The sequence below is a fragment of the Rhynchophorus ferrugineus genome, unplaced genomic scaffold (genome assembly GCF_030347505.1).
Source record: "Rhynchophorus ferrugineus isolate W39M unplaced genomic scaffold, kcgeb_rfMv2 rfM11, whole genome shotgun sequence".
Taxonomy (NCBI): Eukaryota; Metazoa; Arthropoda; class Insecta; order Coleoptera; family Curculionidae; genus Rhynchophorus; species Rhynchophorus ferrugineus.
The window spans coordinates 3,347,795-3,358,222 of NW_027472590.1; the positions used below are offsets into that span (position 1 = coordinate 3,347,795).

The window sequence follows — 10,428 nt, forward strand, 5'->3', positions numbered from 1 at the left end:
ATAATTGAATATAAAATAAAACAAATTTAGGCTATTTTATTAACATTTCCAAAAGTGTGTCAATTTTTTTATCAAAAGAATCAATCTTTTCAAAGAATTTCTTCAAATCGCACTCCTCCTCTTTGGTCCTCTTCTGTATTATATCTTTCGTTCTTGTTACTGTTTCACTGTCGAGATAGAGCAACATGTTCCTCATATGCGTCAGGGCGGAAAATATAGTATCGTTCGGGTATACTATCAGTTGACGGTTTGTAACAAAAAGATGTTTCATAATCCAAGACATTATGCTAAATTTCGACAGAGAGCAGACGTATTTATCGAACTTTTGGAATAAATATATGGGTAGGCCATCGGGACACAACAAACTCTCCATATAGTAGATGTAATTGGCTTTGGCGATATAACTGAGAATTTCGGCTTCGTTCCTTAACATCTGCGTGTCACTGATGGCCAAACCGCTGAGTAAGTTCAACAGAATAATGGCAATCATAAACACGAAGGTTGTGAATATTATCACACTCGTTATAGGAAAAGCTTTGAAGTTTATATTGCTGGCATCGAATTCGCCCGTCATCATGATAATGGTCTTGAAAATCGATCGATAAGGAGTGTCGAAGAAAGTATTGTCGGCTTCAGATGGTAACGGGGTGAAGAGGATGAAGAAGCTCAGCGCGAACGCGGATACGATATTGAAATACCAGATAAACATCTTAAAAAAATTAACCGATACTGTTTTGAGCATTGTAACGTAGAGGGAAAAGAACGGAAGCTGACCGGAAATGAGTACCACCTCGAGGGATGCCAGCAAGACCATGATGGCTGACATCTGTCGTTTTGTACTAGTGGGAAATTCATAGGAAACTATTATGGTAGCAGTGACGATCAAGGTGATTTCGATATAATTCTCGAAACGTCTCCAGTAATTCTTCGGGGCCGCTGTCAACTGGAACAACTCCCTGAAGTACAGTAATACCAACGTTATACACAAAATTGTATATGAAACGCCAGCCGAATACAACTGTACCAACATATCTTTTGGTAAATCGGCATAATGAAATACAATATATTCGGAGAGGGCCGCGTAAAAGGTCAAGTAAAGAGATAAATTCAACCAACAGATGTAGCGAGCCTTCCACCATTTCGCAAACAAACAGCTGGTTATCACGGGATGTTTTAACAAATACCTCATTTTTATATTCTGACTCATGAAATAGATAACCTGCAACAGAGGGCTTTTAAAACTAAGTACCGAGCCGTGATCGTTTTTACCTTGGTTTCTTCTTTTAAACCCAGCCCATTTACTGAGTTATCGTCGTTTCCGGACAAGTTATCGGTGCTTTCGTGACGTGTAACACGAGGGGCTACCAGAGATCGAAAATCAAACACCACCTCCAAGTCCTCCTTGTCCCAGTCCTTGTCCGTACTATCGCAGATGATGCAGCTGTCCAGGTGTTTTAGTAAAATATCGTGATCTATATATTTTATCGGCATTATACCAAGATTGTTGCAGGAACCCAAGGACGAACCCAAGGTTAATAGTTCCTCGATAACGTCGGGACCGGCATTTCTGCAATGAAACACCCACCTTCATATTGATATCAGCATTAATGGATACTAGGGTAAACTTATAATTATTAAGAATCCACATCCGTGTACTGAAAATGATTGCCGTGGTAACCATTATCCAGTAAAGCGAACTCTTGCACAAGAACTACAAACTTTTGGAATATGGCATCTGACAGCTATAATATCGTCATCAGATTAAACAAAACACACGCCCATAAGCACGCCAGAAGGTTTAATTCAATAACACTCGAAGAAATGGCTATTGTTATAGATGAAGTAGGTGATATATAGTCTATTCAAAGTTTATTTATATGCGTCATCAAGATGTTTAATGTATTGCCTCCCGCAATTTGTAAATTCGTTTCAGAATCAGACTATATTTTCCTCCTCATTTTATTCTAGTTAAAGAGAGATACAATGCTGTCTGATTGGTTCGAACACGTAAACGAATGAGCCTGTCAAAGTCACTCGGTTGTCAGACGTATGCAAAATTCTTGAAAGCAATAATTAACTGTACCTTTAAGATGTACTATAATGTTAAAATAAATTATATCTGATACTATATTTGTTCAATTATTTTATTTAGACATACAAAAAATTCTAATCTAAATAAAATAATTGAACAAAAATATTATGAAATATAATTTATTTAACATTATAGTAAGTCTAAAAACTACAGTTAATTATACAGCCACAATAATTTATAGGTTAGAGTTAAAACCTCTTTCACTATTGCTTTCAAGAATTTTACATACGTCTGACAGCTTGTCGCCGTCCGGTTATCAGATGTGCGCTAAATTATTCAAAATATCAGTTATAATTATTACAAGTTATAAACCGGCAAACATTATTATAGCCCTTTGATTATTTAGATAAAATTTAAGTCGCTCTGTAATATATTATATTACTTTGTTTGAAAATGCCGAAAACAATAGATATTCAGGGTCACAAATTGATTGCGGCTTTAATAGGTCATTTCCAAAAGGAACGAGATAATGAAGGCCCCCTTTTGCTGGTAAATTCCGTTAGAGAGGTATTTATAAGGTGAATACAATTTTGAAATGAAGAATAATATGTTAGATTCATCCAAGAAAACACGTCTACATACAAAATGGGTGACCATCTTGACCATCTTGATATTCGAGACCAAATATACGAAATGTATAAGAACAGTAAGTGTACAAACTATTTTATCGATATAAACATAATTTAATAAAATTATTTTACAGAAAATTGGCTGTCTGGAAAGTATACATAAAAGAATTAGGGACATGCAGCTTTTTGAAGGATGTAAGACATCCTTTGATACACTGTTACAGAGCATAGGGTTTAAATGGTGTAAAGTTAACCCTCGAAGAGGTTTAATGGAACTTCCAGGACAACTGTTTGGATATGTGGAAGGAAACATTGTCAACCATAACACCTTCGGTTCGGATGAACTCGATAAGACATACAGAGGAAGTAATTGATAAATGGTGGAATCGTGAACATGCTTTAGACAGATTAGAAATTAACAGTTTAGTGATTGAATTGGACAGTGAGTCGTAAAGATAAATTGACTGAAGGAAACTTTCAGGATATGAAATAATGCTATGCAATGCCGGAAATTCCTGAGACAGAGAGATGAGAGTGGATACAACTAAAGGTATGCACATATTTAATTGAATATAACTATAGAAAATGGTATTGTAGGGCGTGAAAGATTTTTGTGCACAGATATGATTGTATGTGTTCAAAATAAAACATGAGCATTAGTTTAGAACGTATGAGGAAATAATCAATACTGTTTGTAGTACAATCATAACTGTTTTGTAGAAATGGAAAATTCATTAGACAGAATTCTATGTTTAATTTTATGAAGAATGGTGTATACAGATAGTAGCAGAAGAAATAAAATATACAGTGATACCAAGATGACTTGACAAGTAAACACACCATCGAAGGCAACAAAATCAAGGATTTTCTCGTATGTCCAAGCTAAACTGAACGAAAAGTCAGAGTTGATGCGGCAACATTGCAATGTTTTGACGTTGCAAATATCCATGACACATTACTAAAAAAACTTTGAATAGACTAAACAAATAAATTTTGAATAGACTCTATAGTCATCCAAAATAGCAGTGAACTCACCTCTAATTTTGGATTTACCGAAAACAATGTGTGTACATATTTAAAAATATGAAATGTATAAAAACAGTTAATGCAAATATTCTTACAAAATTAGACATGAAATAAAATAAATTTAAGTTATTTTATTAACATTTCCATAAGAGTGTCTGTTTCTTATCAAAAGAATTAATCTTTTCAAACAACTTGTTCAAATCACTGTCTGCCTTCATGCCATTCTTCTGTATAATATATTTCATTCTTGCGACGGTAATAGCGTCAATATAAACCAACATATCTCAAAATCTTCAAAAAAAAAAACAATGTAATTTTGGATTCGCCGAAAAGAATGTGTCTACATACTTAAATGTATAAAAGGAGTGAATAGTTTTTTCACTATATATATTTATTTATTACAATTATTTCAGAGATAACCGCTAATAAAAAATATCCATAAAAAACTTAGAGATGTCCCTTTAGTCATCCCTTCAAAGACTGTTCGAAAACATAAGATTTAAATAATGTTACGATAACCCAGGAAGAGGCCTCTGTAACTTCCAGGGATAGCTATTAAAAGAATGCACTTATTACAAGCATATAATAAAATTAAGGAAGATTCATTTCTTCAATTTGTGTATAGACAAAGTTATTTCAATATGGGACAGTAGGCCACCCTTATCAAGATGCTAATAAAAAACGGTGTAAAGATAACAAAAGATGAGAAAAAAAGCTAAATACTAGAATAAATTTTGATTAGATTTTGGGAATCCTTATATTTTTAATAATTCATTACAGATTTATTGTTTTTCATGCTAAAAACAGAAATACAACAGAAATACCCCAACAAGTGGTCGACAAAGGCTGTAATTAAGGGGTGGCTTGCAAAACACAAATTAAGTTTTCAATTTACCATGTTAAAGAGTGTAGTGTAGTGTGTTAAAGAATAAGTATTTCAAATCGTTGGTTGGTAAATATAAATGAAGTGTTTAATTGCGTTTTATGTAATTTATCTTTTTAGAAAAAAGCCTGAGAAGGGATAGGTATAATATATGTGAAAAGGATTTTCTACGATAACATCCTTCGTTTTGGATGAACTCCATCAGACATACTGAAGAAGAAATTGACAAATGGTCAAGTTGTGAACACAAGGCAGTGACTCAAAATTGGGTTATGATCCAATACTGATAATACCAAAACAGGATAACTGTAGAAAATTGTATTGTAGAATATGACAGATTTATGTGTGTAATTGTTCAAGGTGTAATGAGGATTTGGTTAAAATGTACAAGAATATAATGAATACTAATCGTGTTGAAGATACGACAAATCGATTAGAGAGAATACAGGGATTAAATCTAACTTTATTAAGAAAAATGTACAAAAGAATGACTTGATAAAAACACAGCAACAAAGGGAACAAAAACTAAACATTACAGCAAAAATGTGATGCTCTACTGTCATAAATTCAGATGACGTGTGATTACTCCTATTTTGTAAAGACTATAGTTTAAAAATATAGTACTCACCTAACTGCATAGTGTAGTGGAGTATTTCCCAGTCCATCCTGACCATTAAGCAATAAATATATGTCTGTATCATCCAGACACTGCTTCTTTATATGCGATATTAAAATATCGTAACATTCTCGGTATTTATCGGTAGTATTATTGATGCTTTTCAAACAAGTGATCAGCATAGTCGTCGATACATTCGCACCCAGTTCAAGTAATTTTAATATCAGCTTGTTATGGGGTTTTTTAGTGGCTAATTCAATCTAAAATCGATTGAAAAACTATTACATCATCATTATCGCTATTAAATCTATACGATAAGTATCTGTTCTGGACAAGAAATAGCTATAATGGTATATACGAATTACCAATTTCGGATCCATCATACTCCCTATATTTAGCACTCAGCAACTATTTCTAATTTCAATTATAACTGGAAATTTGTTGTGAGCCTTTTCTATACACCTCTATGGTACAAGGTAAACTATAATTTCGATTTTTAATATTGTTAAAAAAATTGTAATTTAATTAATAAAAACTGTCGGGATGAAGTATTTTCTTTTTGTCGGAATTCAGAATATTCAGATTTCGATTCAGATATAACATTTTCTTCATTTATGTATTGTTTACACATCTGTAAATATCTAGTAAAAAAAAGGAACAATAAAAATATTATTATCCTATTTACTAAAGAAAATCACCAAAAGCTTTTTTTCTTGTCAGGACCAGTTTTTCACAACACACTGTACAACTCCTGTACCTTACCACTTCCTGAATATCATTATGATCTGTTGTGGCTGTCTCAATGATTCTTTGTAGTAAATAAGCAGCTACTTTCGGTAAATTATTATCTTCACAGAATTTTAAAAGATTCAGTTGTCTATAGACGTCTATCACTATATCGCCGATATTGCTGTCAAAGTAGTTGACGAAATCATCTTCAAGTCCATTATGTAAGTACTCGATCAACCTATCTTCATGGACCAGCGTAAGTTCCTCTGTGATCTATAATATTAATCACCTTATTTGAATGGTCATCTGGATTAAATATATAACCGTTTACCTTTCCTGTTGTTCGCAAAAAGTCTTCAATGATAGTTACGATATTATCCAACTTATTAAGTTTCGCAAAATATAACGGTGAACGATTTTTAGTGTCGTGTTGAGCAGCGTTTATATGTTTTTGCATAAGTAGCTCAGCACAGCGGCTGAGATCATTTGAATCACAATCGTTATATTGCACAAGGATATGGAGAGCATTTGAACCTGAAATATCGGGTTATATAAGTAAGCAAAATGTAATATATGATTGGCTAGATGAGCATATGAGCACTTAAATAAAATAAATAATATTTTTTGTATCAATAGATATTTATTTTGTTGCTTAAATTTACTAAGGGGTGTTTCTTTTTATTGGGAAAGAAATTCATGGTGAGTTGAAATTATGTGGTTTTTGTGGAGTAAATTGCACTCTGTACAAAGTAGCCATTAAACCATTAGTATCTGAACATCGAGTTGATGTATGTTTTGTTGTCAAGGGTAAATCGGATCTGTTACAGTTGTATCATGAGAGATGGGGTTATCAAGATAAACATCATGTGAAAGCAAAGCTCAAGAAGGATTTTTGTTTTGATGTCAAGATAGATGAAGCAGAAATCTGTGAACCATGTACATATGAAAAGGCACATTGTTTACCACAAGAGAGATGGCAAAAACTCCAGGTGAAATAATATCAACAGATGTGTGTGGGTCTTTTGAAGAATCATTCGGAAAGAAGCGTTAGAAGGAGAAGAAGCTTGAAGAGGAAGAAGAAGCACTGAAGGACTTTCTAAGGCACACAAAAACATTGGGACATCCAGTAAAACTGATGCTAGGTGATAATGAAAAGGAGTTTGACAATGGAGAGGATAGATCTATCTTGCGCGAAAACAGAATCACACAAAGGTTGACGGCACCCTATACTCCTGAGCAGAATGGAGTTTATGAGCGAGACAATAGAACTGTAGTTGAAATGGCCCGGATCTTGAAATATTCCAGTCCATAAGTGACCTTTCCAGCAGGATTATAGGCTGAGTTAGTTAACACCGCGGTACATATTCTCAACATAACGGGGAAATTATCTGTAAGTGGTGTTAGTCCTTACGAATTATGGAATAGAAAGAAGCCGCGAATCAAACATCTAAAGAGCATTGGTTCAACATATTATGCCCTTATCCCTAGCCAGAAAAGAAGAAAAATTGGTAAAAAAAAGGGCGCCTCATAGAAAATAATGGTGATGAAAGGTTTAGAATTTGGATTGAAAAGGACCAAAGCATTATTTTGTCTAGAGATGTACGATTTGTACCAATTCAAGAAATGAAACCAGAAGAGGAAACTGTTAATAATGAGTCACAAGATTGTGAGAGAAACAGATCAAAGGAAGACTTTGATGAAGTTGTTTCAGAGCTTCAAGAAGAGAGACTAAATGCCAGGCTAAGAGATCGGTCAACTTCAAAAAAGCGTCAGTCTTTGAATGATTATATTCGTTGCAATCAGGGAAAGAAGATAATACAAAGCAGAAGTCTGCAAACAGAGAAGAAGTCGGAGCATTAATGTATTTAATGCTTGTGGCACTTAAATACCGGTCTTGTTTTAGAATGTTTTAGACGCGGGGGTAGCGTAGTGCAGAGCGGGCGTTTGAAGGAGCTCGCAGAGCACGTTCGTGCGGCCCAGATAAATAATAGCGATACGAATATCAATAGCGGAATCGATAGCCTACCGAAAGTTCCACTGCAGCTTTTTATCATTTGTTACAACAAGAATTCGCGAATGCTAACTGGAATTTTCTTATTAATAAGTAATAGAAAATATTTTAGTATATTAGTGAGATTACATATTTATTTTTTGAGAGCTCTGCAGCTCGTGCATAAGCCGCCACTATTTGTTATCACCTTCAGCTAAGTTTAGCGCCATTTTAGTAGTTGTCTATATAATTTGGGTTAACAAGTAAATATTATTCGTGGCCTCACCTTCAGCTAGATTATTTACGATATCACTATTCCTCATAAGTATCAGCTCCAAAATATCGAATCGTCCTCTCTTGGCAGCACAATGCAGAGCTTGCCAACCCTCTGTGTTTGTTTGAGTTATGTCTGCCCCTTGATCTAGTATAACCTCAACGATTTCCACACTGACTTTAGGACTTGAGCAAGCTACGAGTAGTGGAGTATTGTTGGATTGATCCTCATAACGGTAATCCAAAAGATGGGGATGGTCTCGGAGAATCTTCTCAAGCTTCCCAACATCATTGTCCAAGATGGTTTTCAGTAGCACATCCTTGATGGAAATGTGTTCCTCGATTACTGTAATTTCGATTTCGTGTTGATTATCTGAGTCCATATTCGAGAAAACCTAAATAAAATTCCATAATAGGTGAAAATGATGACAATATATTAAACTGCGGATATGTCAATATTTTAAACATATTAATACATCGGCAAACAATTTTTTTCATTAATTACATTTTATATTAGATATGTTTAATACATTTAATACAATTACTGCGATTTAGCAATCTTATTTCATGTTTTAAAGCAAAATCTTGGATCATTTCGTATATCCATTTTATTTCGAAGTCATCGTGCAGCTCTTCGTTGGTTACGTAGCGATAAGAGTTTATAATTGATCGAAGGACTTTGTTTTCGGTGCATTAGATTACGAGTTGGTTTGATGTTTTAGTGCTGCCCCATATTTCCATCCCATAAATCCAAATTGGCTTTGTGATAGACTAATTAACCAATCTCTTTGACTTTAGGTCAAGTTAAGTGTATCTTCCGACTAACCAGTACAGTTGCTTGACTTTGAATTAAATCTGCTATGCTTTTGGTTTAACATGATGTTTCCAATTTAAATCAATATCGTGGTATATTCTAAGGTATTATAACTGATTCTGGTTGAGAAATTCAGTTATCCACGTTGTGATATAATTAGGATTTTCGCATTTCGCCTTTACCCAAAATTAATATGGACAGATTTGGAGCTATTAGCTCTATTTTCTAGTCTTTAGACCATTTGACGATCTTGTTGACTGCTACTTGTAGAATATCTTGATTATACTGAGCTGGATTTTGTCTCATTTATACTTATGTACTCGTATTTCTCTATTTTTATTATGTGTACTTAACAGGTCAATCTAAAAGTTCCCGGCCTGATACATAGATGGCGCTACTAGAATTAAATCCATATGTTTTTTAGTTAGCCTTAACTCTCAAAAGATGCGTGTATATATTTGACAGCTGTCGGATCACTAATTTGTGAAAAATTTGTTTTTGAGTGAAGCAAATTTGATGGATGAAACATCAGCTCCATCATTTCACTCCGAAGTCCAACCTCCAGTCAGCCGAGTGGACTGCACACGATGAACCCGTTCCAAAGCGTGGGAAAACACAACAGTCGGCTGGCAAGGTTATGGCGTCTGTATTTTGGGATGCGTATGGAATAATTTTCATTGAGTACCTTTAAAAAAGAAGGACCATCGACTACTGCGACTATTATATAGAGTTATTGGACCGTTTTAAGGACGAAATCGACGAAAAACGGCCACATTTGAAGAAAAAGGAAGTGCTGCTTCACCAAGACAATGCACCGTGTCATAAATCAGTGAAAATTATGGCAAAAATCCATGAATTTGGCTTTGAATTGCTTCCTCATCCACCGTATTCTTCAGATCTGGCCCCCAGCGACTATTTCCTGTTCTCCAATCTCAAAAGAGTGCTCCCTGGGAAGAAATTTTCGTCGAATGAAGAGTAGTAGGCCGGGGACTTTTCAATTGACCTGTTATATTAGTTTTTTATCTTTTATATACTTATATTATTTACATCTTTGTATATTTTTCATTTATATTTTTATATAATGTCATTTAATAAATTAAATTTATTGACAATAAGTGTGACATTATAGGGTACTCACGTGAAATAGACGACCAATGAGAATATGTTCTTTACAGGTTTCTATATAACCAATTTTAAGTAACCACTAATTAAACTGGACAAAACATTGCCCCAGAGCTCACTATTAGTAATTAGACCCCCTTCACAAATCTAAGACATGAAATGTACTCGCCGGTTCATAGACACCAACCGAATTAACATATTAATCTCAGTCAGAGGACTTGTTAAAACACAGTTGGAATTTAATTATTTATCACATTATATATTTATCGACTCGACCACATCCGCAATTGCTCATTAAATTCGAAAAATTTTAT

General features: G+C 34.2%; 2 protein-coding genes across 3 annotated transcripts; one reads left to right on the forward strand and one right to left on the reverse strand.

The window, feature by feature from the left end:
- Positions 1-16: 16 nt before the first annotated feature.
- On the reverse strand, positions 17-10,325 carry LOC143205066 (transient receptor potential cation channel protein painless). Of its 2 annotated transcripts, none has more exons than XM_076418079.1 (7): positions 10,131-10,325; positions 8,192-8,573; positions 6,247-6,449; positions 5,949-6,188; positions 5,199-5,446; positions 1,270-1,567; positions 17-1,219 (listed from the first exon to the last, which is right to left on the reverse strand). In XM_076418079.1, exons 2-7 carry the CDS (start codon positions 8,559-8,561, stop codon positions 32-34), a joined length of 2,547 nt encoding a protein of 848 aa, XP_076274194.1. In that variant the 5' UTR covers positions 8,562-8,573; positions 10,131-10,325; the 3' UTR covers positions 17-31. The 2 variants fall into 2 exon arrangements, with proteins under 2 accessions (XP_076274194.1, XP_076274195.1); XM_076418080.1 differs by having other exon boundaries at positions 8,192-8,524; positions 10,131-10,307.
- On the forward strand, positions 2,363-3,155 carry LOC143205088 (uncharacterized). The gene is made up of 3 exons (XM_076418164.1): positions 2,363-2,599; positions 2,658-2,738; positions 2,796-3,155. The coding sequence occupies exons 1-3, from the start codon at positions 2,486-2,488 to the stop codon at positions 3,033-3,035; spliced, it is 435 nt and encodes a 144-aa protein (XP_076274279.1). The 5' UTR covers positions 2,363-2,485; the 3' UTR covers positions 3,036-3,155.
- Positions 10,326-10,428: the final 103 nt, after the last annotated feature.

Bases quoted from the DNA above. Each gene is read 5' to 3' on its own strand.
- LOC143205088 (XM_076418164.1), top strand. From the start codon at position 2,486: ATGCCGAAAACAATAGATATTCAGGGTCACAAATTGATTGCGGCTTTA. The intron at 2,600-2,657 runs GTATTTATAAGG...GATTCATCCAAG, and splicing joins TGGTAAATTCCGTTAGAGAG to AAAACACGTCTACATACAAA. The intron at 2,739-2,795 runs GTAAGTGTACAA...ATTATTTTACAG, and splicing joins ATACGAAATGTATAAGAACA to AAAATTGGCTGTCTGGAAAG.
- LOC143205066 (XM_076418079.1), bottom strand. From the start codon at position 8,561: ATGGACTCAGATAATCAACACGAAATCGAAATTACAGTAATCGAGGAA. The intron at 6,450-8,191 runs GTGAGGCCACGA...CCGATATTTCAG, and splicing joins CGTAAATAATCTAGCTGAAG to GTTCAAATGCTCTCCATATC. The intron at 5,447-5,948 runs GTAAGGTACAGG...AATCGATTTTAG, and splicing joins ATAATGATATTCAGGAAGTG to ATTGAATTAGCCACTAAAAA.